General features: G+C 60.0%; 1 protein-coding gene across 1 annotated transcript in view; it reads right to left on the bottom strand.

The window, feature by feature from the left end:
• Positions 1 to 701: 701 nt before the first annotated feature.
• The window catches only part of CACNA1A (calcium voltage-gated channel subunit alpha1 A), a 220,492-nt gene continuing 205,028 nt past the window's right edge, over positions 702 to 16,165 (bottom strand). Inside the window, exons 38-47 of the mRNA XM_049098218.1 lie at positions 15,742 to 15,847; positions 7,624 to 7,731; positions 7,389 to 7,489; positions 6,136 to 6,245; positions 5,886 to 6,024; positions 5,602 to 5,715; positions 4,191 to 4,226; positions 2,934 to 3,120; positions 2,349 to 2,599; positions 702 to 1,558 (exon numbers count right to left, since the gene is read on the bottom strand). Of these exons, the coding sequence (XP_048954175.1) occupies positions 836 to 1,558; positions 2,349 to 2,599; positions 2,934 to 3,120; positions 4,191 to 4,226; positions 5,602 to 5,715; positions 5,886 to 6,024; positions 6,136 to 6,245; positions 7,389 to 7,489; positions 7,624 to 7,731; positions 15,742 to 15,847 (1,875 nt within the window). The 3' untranslated portion in view covers positions 702 to 835. The remainder of the gene's footprint in view (positions 1,559 to 2,348; positions 2,600 to 2,933; positions 3,121 to 4,190; positions 4,227 to 5,601; positions 5,716 to 5,885; positions 6,025 to 6,135; positions 6,246 to 7,388; positions 7,490 to 7,623; positions 7,732 to 15,741; positions 15,848 to 16,165) is intronic.

The following is a 16,165-nucleotide window of genomic DNA, read 5'->3' as shown; positions in this document are numbered from 1 at the left end:
GGTGGTGGTGGTGGTTTTTTTTTTTTTTTCTTTTGTTATTTCAAGCAGGACCAAATGTCAGAAAAAATGCTTCTTTTCTCAATCATTAATTTTTTTGTCCTTTTTAAAATTGTTTATTTTTTTTTAAATTGATTTCTGCAGGCAGTAATAGTAGGGTTTGGTATAACCAGCAAGCACTCCTGTGTGTGTCTGAGAACGTGTGTGGGGTATGAGTGTCTGGTGGAGGTCTGTGTGGGACGCTGGGTTTCGGCTTCACTTCCCGCTTCTCCGCCACACACGGGCCACCAGCTCGCGTTCACCAGGGAAAGGAAAGATTCGATTGAGATGATAAAACTCATCAATAGAAGCGATTTTTTTTCTCCCCGTTTTTCTTTTAAAAATGTTTTTTTTTTTTTTTTTAAATTTTCCATTTTCCCCAAGGTTCTCCAAAAATGGCTGAGTTAATTCGAATCCCTTGGCTGTGTGGTTTGTCTGCCCCCGAGGGCACCCCACCTCCCGACCCCGTGGGGGGAGGAGGGGGGTCGGGGTTGGGTGGGGGGCGCATCACTGCCCAGGAGCGGCTTTTTTGTTGTTTTTTTGTTTTTGTTTTTGTTTTTGTTTTTTTCCTGGCCGAGGGTCTTTGCGGGACACCCTGGTGTGTCCGGGTCCTGGGGACTCCCTCCAGAGTCCGGGGTCGTCCGGCAGGTCCTCTCCCGGGCCCTCCCGGGCCTCCCCCGTGTGCTGGGCAGGTGGCAGCGAGGTGGCCCCGCGGCCCGTGCGCGGCTCCTCCCCGTGGGGCGTGTGCGTGGGGTGCGTGGGGGGGGCCGGGCGGGCGCAGGTGCCACCTCGCCCGGGCTTAGCACCAGTCGTCGTCGTCGGTCTCGCTGTAGGCTTCGTGCAGGCCTTTCCGGGAGCCCGGCCCGCGGGGCCTGGCCAGTCCGTGGGCCAGGTAGTAGCCGTTGGGGAGTCGCCGGCCGTGCCGGGAAGGCGAGGCGCAGGCCGGGCCCGGGGCCCGGGGAGTCCTGGGCGAGCACGCGTGTCGCGCGGGGGGCGGCGCGTCGTAGGCCGCGGCCCGGGGCTCCTCCCCGCCGCCGCCCCCGGGGCCCTCGGCCTCGTCGTAGTCGGAGCCCCGGTAGTAGCCGTGGTGCCGGGGCCCGGGGGGGCCCTCGGACGCGTGCGCGCCCGACGCCGGCCACCGCGCCCCGCCGTGGCGACACGCCCGGGGGGACTCGCTCCGGGCCGCGCCCAGGCCCCGCCGCTCCATCGCGGGCGAGCGGCCGCTGCCGAGGCCCCCCGCGGGCGGCCGCTCCCCGGCCAGAGGCTCGGTCGCGGTCGCGGGGCCCGGGTACCTCCGCGGGCCGCTGGGGGCCGCCCGGCCCGGCCGCGCCGGCTGCTGCTGCTGCTGCTGCTGCTGCTGCTGCTGCGGGGGCCCCGAGCCGCCGGCCTTACGGATCACGGGGGAATAGGACACGTGTGGCCGGGGGGTGGAGGGGGTCTGGGGGAGCTGGCGGCGTCCCCGCCGCGGAGTGCTGGTACCAGATGTTGAGGGGGCTGGGCTTCCACTTACGGAACTACTGCCCTACACGAAAATTGAAACAAAGGAAATCAAAAAAAAAGATACAACAAAATCAACCAGAAGGAGACGGAGGAGACACAGAGGACGGGAGGGAGAGAGGGAGGGGGCAAAGGAAGACCAAAGGGGACGGGGAGGGACCGGGAGGAGGAGAGGGGGACACGGGACATTTGAATGGAAAAAAAGGAGAAAAGCAACAGCCACAGAGAGGAGGAGGGAGAGGAGGGGGGAGGGGGAGGAGGAGGGGGAGGGGAGGAGGGAGAGACAAGGAGGGAGGGGAAGTCGAAAACCAACACAACAAAGTGAAAAGAGAAATGAGAAATGGAGTTTTGTAAGTTTCGGGGTTAAATAGCAGAAGTTTCAAAAATTACTCACAGGCGTCCAGAGGACAGAAATCATAATCGAAACAAAAACGGAAGCTGGGTTAAAGGAAAGCAAAAGGCAGCAGGCAGCCGGCGGGGGCGCGGGAGCCGTAAGGACTGCGCTGGCCAGAAACTCAAACGTGATCCACAACCAAAGAGGAAGCAGCTGCGGGGCAGGGGAGGGGGTGGCAGGCGGGCAGGGGGGCTGGGGGGGGCAGAGGGGGGAGCCAGAGTGGCTGGGGGTGGTGCCTACCCTGGCCCGGCTCCCCCGGGGCTTGGGGACCCCGATGGTGGCCAGGGTCAGAGGTCACAGTGGGCAGTGAGGACCCTGCCTAGAGTGACTATCTGGTGTGTCCCTCCATGCCCCCCTCTCCCCCCACCCGGGCGCTGGGCTCCCATGGGCTCGGGTCAGGGGCACCTGGTGCCACACCCACCTGCCGGTGTGCCATGTGTTCTCGGCCCTCGCTGGGCGAGCGGGACCAGCGCTGGTCCCGGGCCCGGGCCCGGCCATGGTCAGGCCGCTCCTGGGCGTAGCGCTCCTTGTCGGAGGGTGGGGGGTGGTGGTGGTGGTGGTGGTGGTGGTGCTGCCGGTGCTTCCGGTCCTTGGGCCGGCCCCGCTCTTGGTCTCGCTCCTTAGATGGCAGGTCCCCAGACTGGGTGGTCATGCTCAGGTCTGTCCCCAAGCCTGGGCCGGGTGGGGGAGTCAGACAAACAGAGGGCCATGAAGGAGGGGTGGGTGGGATGTGTGCACAGGAGACCACCCAAGAGGTCTGCAGGGACACCTTTCCCTGGACCGAGGGAGGGCCTGGTGGGCATCAGGGGGTCTGGCCCCCAGGCTCTGAGCAGCAGCTGGCCCAGCTCGGGGTCCTGGGTCCTGTGTGAGTCTGGGAGTCCTGTTCTTCATCCAGGCCTCTCCTGTTTTCTCCCTCCACGTTTGCCTGACTCTGCCTGATTTCCCCACCCCCCCACCCCCGTCTCCTGTACAGCCTCTAGTTCCTGGGTCCCCTGGGGTAGCCTACCTGTGTCCACGTCTGTGTAGCGGCCCAGGGAGCGCTCAGAGGCTCGGTGGCCGCGGTCCCGACGCCGCTGGTGATGCCGCTGGTTCTCTTCAGGCGGCACCCTCTCCAGGGAGTAGTCGTCCAGGCGCCGGGCCTTGGGGCCCAGCACGGAGGCCGAGCGCTTCATGGGGCTGGTGTCTGAGATGGTCTGGGGGGGTGGACAGGCCAGCGGGCCAGGGTCAGTGGCTGGCACCAAGTGGTCCGGGTCTGTCCTGCCCCATCAGCCCTCAGTGACCGGGTGTGACCATCTGGGGCAGAGTCCGACTGAGTGGGCCCTGGGGCTCGGCTTCTGGTCCAGCAGGGTCCCGGGACTCCTCTGCCTCCTCCCAGGCCCCATCCTGGGTTCCGGCCAGGAGGCTTCATCTGATCCATCCCTGCTGTTTCTCAGGACCACCCCGGGGAGGTACCACCCCAGCCCTGTGCGTCCAGCCAGGAATAGGTGGTGAGCTGAAGGGGAGACCTTCCTCCATGCAGAGTGCCACTTGGGGGCACTGGGCATTGGGCAGCAGGGCCCTGCACTCACTCCTGCCTACTTTCCTCCCCCGGTGGTCAGGCCTCCTACATGCTCAGAGCCAGGCGCCCAGCATCCCAGCTCACTGTCCTTCCTCGGGCTAGCCAGGACCAGGCTTTCCTGATCACCCAAATCTGGCTCTTGTAGCCAGCCCTTGAGGGGCTGCCCTGGTATCTGAGGCCCTGCGGGGGGACCCACTCTTCTTGGCCTGCAGCCGGGGAGCCAGCACGAACTGCATCCCCTGGGTCAGACCCCGGAGAGGGGCCTGTGGTTCTCTGCTGCTGGGAGAGGAGAGGAGGAAGATGACAGCCAGGGCTGGCCCAGCTGAGTGGCCAGTGGCCCTGCTCAAGATGGCAGTTTTAAGGGATGCAGGGCTTTGGCACCAGAGGGTCGGGGGTGGTGTCAGGGGAACGAGCCTCTGAAAAAGAGTGAGCCAGGTGGGGCTGCAGATCGCACTTCTTGGAAGGATGGCACCTCCTGGTTCCGGGGCTTGGAGGAGAAGACAGGGGAGAGGGAGGGGGCAGGCCCACCCAGCGGGGCACACAGAGGACACAACACACAAGGATGGGGCTTCATGGGGGCGGGGTGCAGTCTGCAAAGAAAGGGTGGGGTCCAAGGAGTGGAGAGATGACAGGACTCCCACGAGGGGGGGTGGGCGGGAAGAGGGGGCCGGAGCCCAGCTGGGAGGCGGGCGGTGCGGTACATACACTGAGGTTATTCCCACGTGGCCGGCCCCTTCTCCTCTGTCACAGCCCCACGGGATGGTGCACACAGAAAAACAGAAAGAAGAAAATAAATATAAAAGCCAAGAGGGAGAGTGAGAGGCGGTACACGGAGATGCCAGGGTTGGGAAGAAGGAACCTGGGCAGTGGGGGAGGGGGGCAGGGAGGCAGGGAAAGAGGTTAGAGTCCCTGGTGTGTGAGTGACCCCGGGCCCGGCTGGCCAGCCTCCCACTGGGTGCAGAGCAGACAGACAGGAGACACCAGAGACAGACAGATGGCAGAGGCACGAGACCGACAGATGGGATGGTGTGGCCACAGGCCCCTGGCCCTGGGCTCTGCCTCATGCAATGCGCCCCAGCCCTGGCTCCGGCTGCCACTCAAAGCTTGGGGAGGGGGTGGCTGTCAGCAGGCTTGCCCCAACCCTCTCTCGGAGCCCAGCAACTCCGTCCTGGGGGCAGACGGGGGCCTGGCAGGATGGGGCTGGGCAGCCACATGCAGATGGGTGCCCCCCCGACCCAAGTTCTCAGCAGCCAGGGGCCAGGTCCCTGAGCCACCCTGGCCCAGCCAGGCAGAGCACAGCCCTCAACCCCGTGCAGACGCCACGGCACAGCACACGGGAAGCCTGCCACAGCCAGACATGCCACCCTGCCTCTCGGGCTGGGCGGGCAGCCAGCCATGCTTCTGGCTTCTGGTCCCTCTGTCCCTGCGAGCCTGGGGCAGTGGGATCACGCGCCACCCCCTTCCCCCCACCACCCCCACACTAACCAAGTGGGCGCTGCAGCTGGGCAAAGCAGCCACACACAGACATATGCCAGGCATACGCCCCTGTCCCTCCCCACTGGCCCCCACAAAGACCAGATGGGAGATACAAACCCCAGCTGCCCCCAGGCCCACCCCAGACTCGGCTACTGAGTCTTAGGATCTGCCAAATTCCCAATAGCAGACCTATGTGCATGTGTGTGCGTTCATGTGTGCAGTATGAGCACATATATATGTGTAGTGTGTGTGTGCACGCGCGCGCGTGCATGTGCATGCCTGTGTGTGTATTCTTGACTGTGGCCGTCACCTGGCCCGACACATCACCTCCCACACCCCCTCCACACCCCCATATGTCCTCCACATCCTCTTGCCTTGGCACTTCAAATCGGGTAGATGGAAACCACTGGGGCGTGACTACCGTAACCTGCCCCGGGGAGCCCCTTCCCCTCTCTGCCCTCCATCAGGGAGCAGGTGAGAGGGCCAGGGCTCCAGGCACTCCAGTGTGGCCGCGCCTGCCCCCTGCTGCTGGAGTACAGACGGCCCCACCCAAGCCTGGGTCCCAGAGGAAAGAGAGATGCCCTGGGTTGGCCCCCAGGGGCCTGAGCCGGGCCCCAGGGCAGTGGGTGAAAGCCCTCACCTGGTTCTCCGCGGGGAGGCGGGGCATGGAGGCAGCCCGGGCCTGGCCTTCCATGGGGAGGTAGTGCTCACTGTCCGAGTAGCCGTCTCTGCCCATCTCTCGCATCTCCACAGACTGCGGGGCAGGGGCACAGGGTCAGGCCGCGTGAGTCCTGCGGCCTGACACTAGGACCCCAGGGTGTGTATGCAGCTGTGGCTGTGAGGCCCACACCCTTCCCTCCTGTACTACTTGGGCCTGGGGGAGCTGTGAGGCGATGGTGGGGGATGTGGGGGGGACAGGGGCACCTGGGAGTTGGGCTGGCTGTTGGGCATGTCGGTGGGAGGCCCCCGCTCTGGGCTCCATGTTCCTGTCTTCTGGAACATCTCCTGGGCTCGCTGGGTCACCCAGGATGGGCTCTCCTTGATGCCGCCTTCATGAGCCATCCTGTGCAGGGGAACAGGGGGCAGGGTGGTGGTGGGCACTCCAGGGGCGTCTGCATGGGGAATGGCGCCCCCTGCCCTTCCATCCCCACCTCCTGGCCAGAGCCACACTCACAGGCCTCCACCTGGGTCCAGTTGGGAGGAGGGGAGGGCGTTCTGGCCGGGCCCCCCCTCCTGTGTTGGAGACGGGGGCTCCATGCGCTGGAACATGAGAGGTGTCCGGTTCTGGAGAGGCAGAGAGCAACGTGTGTGCACAGGGTGCAGAGGCTCAGGGAGGAGGTTGGGTGGGGTGTTCAAGGCTCAGGGCCATGTAGGGCCAAGGCTGCGGCTGAGAGACAGCAGGGACGCTGCATAGGGGAGGCTCAACATCCCCCCCGCCCCACTACCCAGCCCCCCAGCCTAAGTCATATCCTGACACTGCCAACACACACACACACACACGCACACGCACACACACACTCAGGTTTGATCTATCAGCCGGTCCTTTGCAAGTCCACGCAGAACAGGATCACTTCTCACCCAGGTCTGGCCCCATGGACTCCCACCTGGACCGGCCGTTGCCTCCTCCCAGGTCCCCCTGTTCCAGCCCTTCCCCGCCACGGCCACCAGAGGGCGCCAGCGATCGCCGGCGTGTGGTCCCTTCCCTCCTCCCAACTGACCCGGAGCAAAAGTCAAAATTCTCCCAGGGCCCCCAAAGCTGCCCTGTCACCTCCACACCCTTGTCTCCACTATTTTTTCTTTTTTGAACTCACCACCCTGAGTTCAAGACCTGAGCTGAGATCAGGAGTCAGATGCTTAACGGACTGAGCCACCAGGGCCCCCCTGGTCGCCCTCCTTGCTCACTGTGTTCCAGCCCGTTGGCCGGATCACTGTTCTCCAAACTCGCCCTCCTGCCACAGGCCTCTGCACTGGCTGCTCGCTCTGCCTGGAGTGCTCTTCCCTCGGGTATCTACCTGGCTCACTCCCTCTCCTCTTCCTTTGCCTCTCTGCTCAGACATCACCTCCTCCAGGAGGCCTCCCCGATCACCCGTTTCAAACTGCATCTGTCTCCCAGCACCCTTTCCCACGGCATTTACTGTTTCCTGCCATGTCGGTCATTTATTATCGTTGGCCTTTCCCCGATTGGAACGTCCACTCTGCAGGGATTCCGGTCTGTTTGGCTCACAGCTGCACCCCCAGGGCGCAGAACCGTGCCTGGCACACAGTAGGTGCCCAATAAGTTCGGGGGAGCAGATCAATTCATTCAGGCCACCTCCTGGCCACGGCCCTACTTTCGGGGGACCTGGCCTGGGCCCTGGCCCCACCCCGCTGTTCTGGTTTGTCACCGCAGTGCCCAGGAGGGGAGGGCGCCGGGGCCCCGGGCCGTACCTGCTCCTCACGCAGGGCCTGCAGCTTCTTGGCCTTGCTCTGCCGGTAGTACTCCATGATCATCATTGCCGCGTAGATCTTCCCCACCGTCAGGTCTGTGGCTGGGGGCACAGCGCGAGCTCACCGTGGGTGGGGGCCCTGGCGGCACCAGCCTGGGCCCCGCGCCTGCCTCCTCTCCCCGCCCTCCGCCCCCCGGAGGGTCAGAGCCCAGGGCCGGGCGAGGTGCGGCTCTTACACTTGTGCGGGGTGACCAGCAGGTCCAGTGTCTTCTGGGACAGGTTGGGCCAGATGGCCATCATCTCCTTCCTCAGCTCAGCGTCCATCTGCTGTTTGTCGGCTCCGCCTGCAACGTGGGCACAAGAGAAGGCCTGACTGCCGGCCTGGGCGTCAGCCAGCCTCTGGGGCAGCTGGAAAGCCAGCAGCTCCTGCCAAGTCAGGCTCTGGAGCCCCGCTTCCCACGGGCCCCCAGCCCCCAGAGGAGGAACGACCATGCGGGCTCTGGGCCGTGGAGTGCCTGCGTGGGGTCTAGACGGCAACGGGAGGAGCTGGTGGCCCCACTGTGTTAGTCTGCGGTGCTGTGCCTCCGTTTTCCCATCTGCAAAATGGGACCACAGCAGCGGGACCTGCCTCGCTGAAGTGTCTGAAGTGTCTGGCACGGGACCACTACGGCAGCCCACGGGGCTGAGCCTCGGGGAGGCTGGGCTGTCCCAGGGCAGTCCTGATAGGGGCGGTTTCTCTCTCCACCAAGTCTCCCCTCCCACGGATGTGACCTTCAGCCGTCGCTGGTCCTTGGCACCTCATCCCCGCCACAGCGGGTCAGCGGGTCATTAAGGCTCTTTGCCTGCGATTCCTGGTCCCTCGCCTGACTGCCTGAGAGCATGACTCCTCCCAGCCCCTGTGCTTGGCCAGGGGCCATGAGATGAGTTCTTGCCAATGAAGTGTGAGCCCGGTGAGCTGCCACTTTGGGACCAGGGCCTTTAGCGGCCAGTGAGGGACACTCCTGAGTTCTTTTTCCAAAACTCTGTGACGGTGGTTGGTGGTATTGGACAGTGGCTGCTCCCTTGGGCCTGGCATCTAAGAGAGTGATGAAGGAGAGCCCCTGCCAACCCAGGGAGGACGGAACAGGAATCGGAAGCAAATTTTAGTCGGTTGGAGCCCTTGGGATTGTCTGTTGCAGGAGCACATCGTCATCCACCTCGACTGCTACACCAACCAGGCCCCAATCGTACTTCTGTTTTGGGGTACAGGGACACTGGTACCAAATTTTTACCAGCAGGTATGCGGCCACAGAGCTGAGCAAGGAGCAGAAGGCCCCCCGTTGGGCCGGATATGAGGTCTGTGGTTGCTGGATTGTTGGGGGGGGGGCGCTGTCCAGAAGATGCCGGGGAGGGCAGGGGCCGGCTACCAGCCAGCAGACAAGCTTTCAGCGTTTGAGCAGCCGTCCCCTGGCTAAGCCGGCGGAGGAGCTGCCCCGCCTCGGCAGCCGCAGCCTCCCTCCTGGCCTCCACTCCCTGTGAACCTCTCCTTGCCCAGCGCCTGCCCTCTCTGCCCCTCCTCCGCCCGCCGGTGCCCCTGCCCAGCTTCTCAGCAGATGTGGGTCAGAGCACAGACGTGTGCCCGGCTCTCTCCGCAGCTCTCACTCATCTTCACCCACGTGACCCTGGACACAGATGCCTTTAATTGGGGAAAGATCCTTCCGAAGGGCCTTTTTGCCTCTGCACAGGTAAAGCTCAGAACCCCTTCTGGGGTGAGTATTGAGGCCATGCGGGACTGACAGGCCTGGACTAGCACAGGTGCCCCTGCTCCGGGCTCCGTGTCCGCCCCCCCAACTCCACCACCAGAGGGCGCCTGTGGCGCCTCGGCTCCGAGCCCTCCGTGCTCCGCGGCTCCCCGGCCCCTGTGACCGCCCAAATCCTTGCCCTGAGCCTACAAGGCCCTGCGACACCTGCCCTCACTTCCTCTACTCCTCCTCCCCCCCCCCCCCCCCCCCCCCCGCTCACTCTGTTCCAGACACACCCGGCTCTCTGTTCCTCAGACACGCCAGGCAAGGTCCTGCCCCAGGGCCTTTGCTCAGGCTCTTTCCTTTGCCAGGATTGTTCTTTCTATGAATATCCACGTGGCTCCCTTCCTCACCTCCTTCAGGTCCCTGCCCAAACCCAAACAGGTCTTCTGGCTGGCCTCCCGCCCCCGGATGCCCTTCTGCTTTATTTCTCTTCGTTTTACAAACCACCTCGTGGTGTTGTTCCCCATCTCACCCACTAGAGGGCGAACTCCATCGTCTGGTCTTAACACCACCGGTGAAGGGGGTGGTGTAGTCACAGGGGCCAAGATGCATAGCGGTGGTGCTGATTCGTGGGTCAGGACTCCGGTTGGGAGGTCAGGACTATTGTGGGAGACTCTTGAGAAAATGTCCTGTGTTGTTAAGCTCTCATGACCCTTGACGCTAACCTATAGTTTTTCTTTCCTTATGAGAAGCAGCTGGAATTCACAGCTCTGTCTGCTGTCCCGGTGTAGCTAAGTGAGGCACCTGGGGTCTGTGTGGCAGCTCCTCTGCCACCCAGGAAGGGAAAAAAGAGAACATGGTATTTCCTATTGAAAGTCACTTTCTTGGGGCACCTGGGTGGCTCAGTGGTTGAGTATCTGCCTTCGGCTCAGGCTGTGATCCCAGGGTCCTGGGATCGAGTCCCTAATCAGGCTCCCTGCAGGGAGCCTACTTCTCCCTCTGCCTGTGCCTCTCTCTGTCTCTCATGAATAAATAAATAAAATCTTAAAAAAAAAGCACTTTCTCTTTCCAGCTCATGTTTCCTATTTCTTGTGAAGAGAAAGGACACACTTGCCATTGAAGACTGAATTGTGGCTCCCCCCGCCCCGCCCCTAAATTCATGTTGGAACCCTAATCCCCTATGTAATGGCATTTGCAGACTGGGCCTCTAAGGAGGTAATTAAAGTTACATGAGGTCTGACCCAGTAGGACTGGGGGCCCTATAAGAGAGAGACACCAGGCCAGGTGAGTGCACAGCAAGAAGGTGGCCATCTGCAAGCAGGGGAAAAGGCCCTCCCCAGGGACCAACTGCACTGGCACCTCGATCTCAGGCTTCCAGCCTCCAGAACCGTGAGCAAATAAGTTGTTTAAGCTGCCCCGTCTCTGGCATTTCATTACGACAGCCTGAGCAGACTACTGCACCCGCTCCTGGCATGGGAGTTAGGTAAGGGCGCCCGGGCAGGGTTTCTCAACCTGGTTATTAGCACTGTGGATGCTTGGGGCTGGATCTTCCTGGTGTGGGGGTCATTCCATGCACTACAGAGTGGTGAGCAACACCCCTGGCCTCCACACACCAGCTACTAGTAGCACCTCCTTCCCCAAGTCCTGACAACCAACCTGTCCCGAGACATTGCCAAGTGTCCCCAGAGGGACAAAACTGCCCCTGGTTGAGAACCACCACCTTAGACCCTTTCTACTTCAATCTCACTTTCAGGATTGCCATTCATGTTTAAATAAAGGGAAAATCCTTAGGGGGATTTCAAGGTGGTCTCCTGCTGGGGTCATGGGGTTCCCTTCAAGGCTGAGGCTCAGGCTTATTCTTCCTCCAGGTACAGAATTACTAACACCCAAGGTGGGGTTGGCAGAGGAACAGGACCAAGAGGTCCTCCTGGATGTAGGCCACAGTCACCCACAAACCAGTTGTGTTTCAGGGTTCTCCTCTCCCCCCATTCCATTCTGCATGACTCTGGTCTCAGAGTCTGTGCCTGCATCCCCGGCCTCTATACCCCAGATGCCACTAGCACCAGCTCCCTCCTAGTTGTGACAGCCAAAAATGTCTCCAGACATTGCTGATGTCTCTTGGCGGCAGGACAGGACAGGTCAGGTCCCTGCTGACCTAGGGCTTACCCCTCCCCCATACCTGATCCCCAGCCACCTCCGCTCTATCTTTTCCGCTGTACGCCTCAAATTCCAACACATTTCATACTCCATGTATTTATCACGCTTATTGTTTGTGACCTGTTTGCCTGCAGCCTCATGAGGGCTGAAGGTGCATTTGTCTCTCAGGGCTGTGTCCCACATACCAACGACAGGGCTGGGCACACAGCAGGCACTCAATGGGTGCTCTCGTTCAGTGAGCCATGGCTAACATGATAACAACGTGCCAGGAGGCCACCCTCTCGGGTGCACACAGGGCACAGCCTTTTAGGTTCCCATGAGGCTCACCCCAGAACCTTCCAGAGTATGGCAGATCCCACCTGCAGAGAGAGTCTGGTCTCTGGGCGGATTAAAGGGCAGGACTGGGGACGCCTGGGTGGCTCAGTGGTTGAGCATCTGCCTTTGGCCCAGGGTGTGACCCTGGGGTCCTGGGATCGAATCCTGCATCGGGCTCCCTGCAGGGAGCCTGCTTCTCCCTCTGCCTGTGTCTCCGCCTTTCTCTGTGTCCTTCATGAGTAAATAAATAAAATCTTAAAAAAAAAAAATAAAGGGCAGGACAGTGGCCTTTTGGCTGGTCAGCTATGTGGAGTCCTGAATGAAAGTCCAGCCTGGCCCTGGGTGCAGTTAGTCTGGACTGTGGCCCTTTCTAAGCCAAGGCAGAAGGCATTCTTGTTTTGGGAAGCTGAGGTCCCTGTGCAAGCAGCGGCATGTCAGGGCTGAGGACCATGTGGGCATGGGGGATGCCAGGCAGGTGCAGAGATGTGCGGTGCTAGTTGGCTCTGGGTTTATCTTTTCTCCCCCCCCCAATGTTGGGGGTGGCTCCACACGGGTGGCTCAGTGGTTGTACAGCTCTCCCTCTGTGCTCTCCCAGGAAGTCGGATGTTAGGCTTTGATCTGCTAACTGGGTTTACGTCTGTTCTGGTGGGTGGTTGGCTCTGCCCTCATTGCTTGGCCAGGGGGCGCAGGAGGGAAGGGGCCGGTGAAGGGACGCAGATGGAGTCCCTTGGAGGGAGGATTCAGGGGTTCAGACACAGCATCCGGGAAAAGAGAAACATGAAGAGAGAAGGATTTTCCCCAGGCAGAGAAGAGATTCTCCTGGGTGCGGAGAACAGAGGGGCGGGGAGGAGGGAGAGATGGACACACACAGGGGACGCAGAGGTGAGCAGAAGGACCTGCCCTCTCCCCCAAGAATCTAGCTAAGAAGGGCCTCCCAATTTGTGGAGGATCTGAATTCCAGAGGTTAATCCATTCTCCCACGCTGCCCCCTGCTTGCTGGAAAGGAACTCAGTGTGTTTAGAAAGTAAATTGAGCTGTTGGGAAAAAAATAAAAAAAAGTTACACTTTCAGCTCGCCTAGACTCAAGTCAGCTAAAAAAGCTGTGATTGTCATCACTGTTGAAGCTGTTGTCCGCAGCAGTCAGCTGACCTTCCTTAATCCCCTAGACTGGCTCAGCTGTTTCCTGGGGAGCCCTGGGAGGAGCCGTCCCTGGCTCAGTGACGCCGGTGGGGGGGGGGACATGATCCCCCAGGAACTGAGTAGCCTCTGGAGTATGAGTGACAACAGTCACAGCCCAACTCAGACACATCCCCAGGAGCCTTTGAAATCCTCATGTGGGGAATCTGGTAGGTGTCGTAGAGACTGGGTTGACTGGGGTCCTACAGAAGGTGCCCTCATGGTAAAGGACAACTCAGCAGGTTGTCCAAACCCTACAGATCCAGAAAGAAAGGATGGCTCCCTGATTGGCTCCTGAGAGGTCACTTCTAAGTCCTTAGAGTGTCCTGTGTGATAAAAACGTCTTTGTTTATGTGAGCGCCTTGGGTACACAAGACAGTTTATCCTAAGAGTGTGATTTATGGTGGGGGCCTTGGGCCATGGGACCCACCATTAGTGTGACCTCTGGAGGGCCTGGGATCTGTGTAGCTAAGCTCAGCTCAGCCTACATGGCCCACCCCAACGTACACTGCAGTCACCAAAGCTTGGGTGGGCTTTCGTGGTTGGCAACACTTCATCTGGGCTGTCACATCCTGTTACTGGAGGGCAGCAAGGCTGCCCATGAGACTCCCCTGGGAGGTGACACCTGAAAGTCTGCACCTGGTCTCCCCTGGACCCTGACCCCAGGGCCTCTGCTTTGCAGACTTTAACCTGTATCCTTCTCTTGTAATAAACTGTAACTGTGAGTCCAATGGTGCCTCTCGGTTCTGAATCTTTCTAGTGAATCACTGAATCCGAGTCTTGGGTTCTCTCAGGACCCCTGAACGGGTCCCCAGAGAGGGACAGCAGCTGGGTCACGGTCACAGAGGCGTTATATACCAAGAGTGGGTGCACCACCAGACCCATTTTATAGGCAAGGGAAACATAACAGACAGAATTTTAAAGCTTGCCCCTGCCTCCTGCTCCAAGATTCTGGTTATTCAATCAAATGCAAGTCTGGAGACTGCTAGGAAAGGCCTTTACACATGTAATTAAAGTCTCAAATCAGCGGACTGTAAGATACAGGGCTTATCTGGGTGGGCCTGACCTAATCAGGTGAGTGCTTGCAAAGGTGAGTGTTTTCTGCAACTCCTGGCAGAAGAAGTCAGACCGATTTAGAGTACACAGAAGATGAGATGCATCCCTGGGAGCTAAGTGCAACCTCTGGCTAAAAGCCAGCCATGAGGGACACCAGGGTGGCTCAGTGGTGGAGCGTCTGCCTTTAGCTCACGTCATGATCCCAGAGTTCCAGGATTGAGTCCTGCATTGGGCTCCCTGCAGGGAATGTGCTTCTCTCTCTGCCTATGTCTCTGCTTCTTTCTCTGTGTCTCTCATGATCAAATAAATAAAATCTTTAAAATAAATAAATAAAAACCAGCCATGAAACAGTTCAACAGCCACAGGGACTGAATTCTGCCCACACCTGAATGAGTCTGGAAGTACACTTCCCCCCAGAGCTTCCAGAGGAGAGCCCCGCCTGGTCAACAGCTTGATTATTGCCTTGGGGACCCTGGATGGAGAGCCCCGGTGAGCCCGCCTTGACTTCTGACCTACAGAACTGAGAGGCGATAAGTGGGTGTTTTAAGCTGTTATGTTTGTGGTCACTTGTTACGTGGCGTAGCTAGCGAATACAGGGACTGAGGCTTGGAGAGGGTGAGATCACCTGCCAGGTTTACAGCAAGGCCAGGGCAGGGGCAAGTGGGCAGGATAAGCCCACAGAACATGACTCTCTCATCTGATTATGAGAAATCTGGGTGGCCCCGGTGGCTCAGTGGTTTAGCGCCACCTTCAGCCCAGGATCTGATCCTGGAGACCCGGGATCAAGTCCCATGTCAGGCTCCCTGCGTGGAGCCTGCTTCTCCCTCTGCCTGTGTCTCTACTGCTCTCTCTCTCTCTCTCTCTCTCTGTGTCTCTCATTAATAAATAAATAAAAATCTTTAAATTAAAAAAAAAAAAAAGAAATCTGCTGCCCGCCCTTCTGCTTCCTCCCCTCCCCAGGTTGAGACCTGGCCCAGCTTCAACCACAATGAAGAGGAAATGAATGATCTTGGGGGCGCAGAACCACAAACAGTCAGAACCTGGGCCTGGATTTCTGATGTGCACCTGGCTGCCTAGCGGGTCTGAGCCACTTACCTCTGACTCACTGCATGAGAATTTCCAGGGTGCGCCAGACAAGGGCCTGAGCACCCTACCACAACCCCTGCTGCCCCCTGAGCCTTACCTTTGTTCTTTCTGATCCTCTCTATCCTGGGGGGCTTCTTCTGCCCTCCGTACCTTCACCTACATGCTTCCTGCCTAACTTTGTCCTCAATCTACTGGGCTCCCCACCTTTCCCTGGTCTCAGGCACCAACAGCTCTGTTTTTCTTGTGGTTATGCCCCAACCCCCAGGGGTGGCCTTTCTTCCCCTCACACTGTATATCAGCCGTTGGCTTGGTCAGCTCCCAGGAAATATCCAGAACCTGAACATTCCACATCCCCTGAGTCTAGACAGAGGTCCTGCGTTCACCTGGATTATGTCAGGGGCCCCCACCGTGACCTCCTCCCAGGCCATTCTGGCCTGTTCAAAATGTGAGTCAGGCACCCCCTCGCTCAGAGGGCAAGTCAGTTCAACACAGCTGTGGACGGCCTCCTGCCTCAGGGCCTTTGTACTTGCTGGTCCCTCTGCCTGGAGCACTTTCTCCCCAGGTGTGTCCACGTGACTCCTTCAGACCCTCCTCAGGGAAGCCGCTCCCCCTGGAAGCATAAGCTCCCACGTCCGGACACTCAGAGCAGGGTCTCGGCGCACAGGAAGCTGCACTAGATGTTTTGCCGAATGCGCAAGCGGGTGGGGTGAAGATCAGGGCGGGGCAGTGGCTCCTCCGGTTTGGGGGGTGGGATGTGGGATCCCTGGCTGCACACGGCCCTCCCCTCCCAGGCCCCCATTCCTTCCTGTGCTACCTCTCCGCTCCCGGCCCTGCCCTTACCCTTGGCGATCTTGATGTCCAGGGCTGTGCGGATCAGAGCCATGAGGGTAGAATTGAAGTGGACGGTGTTGTCGTCGGCCACAGGCAGATCCATGCGAAGGAGCCTCTACAGAAAACCCAAAGCGGGGGCGGTCATTGCCAGGCACCCCTCCCGGTCCCCCGTGAGCCAGACCCACACTTCCCCGGGGAGCCCCAGGAAGAACTCTGAAAGCAGTGGCTGAGGTGCCCCCCACCCTCAGGTTACCTGTCCCTAGCGCTTTAGCCATGTCCCTTTGCGGCCCACGGGGAGAGCTCTGGGGCTCTCCCACCCTTCCCCCTCCTGCACGCTGGACCCCAGACCCTTTCTGCCCTGCCCCAGAGTTCTTCTGGACGGCTCCGTTCCATTCTGACCCCAAAGAAGAGCGCAAGGCGGATCGCAGCAGAT

Source organism: Canis lupus, chromosome 20, assembly GCF_003254725.2.
Source record: "Canis lupus dingo isolate Sandy chromosome 20, ASM325472v2, whole genome shotgun sequence".
NCBI classification, from domain to species: domain Eukaryota; kingdom Metazoa; phylum Chordata; class Mammalia; order Carnivora; family Canidae; genus Canis; species Canis lupus.
Note: the sequence above shows the minus strand (reverse complement) of the source record. Positions and strands in the feature narration are given on the sequence as shown.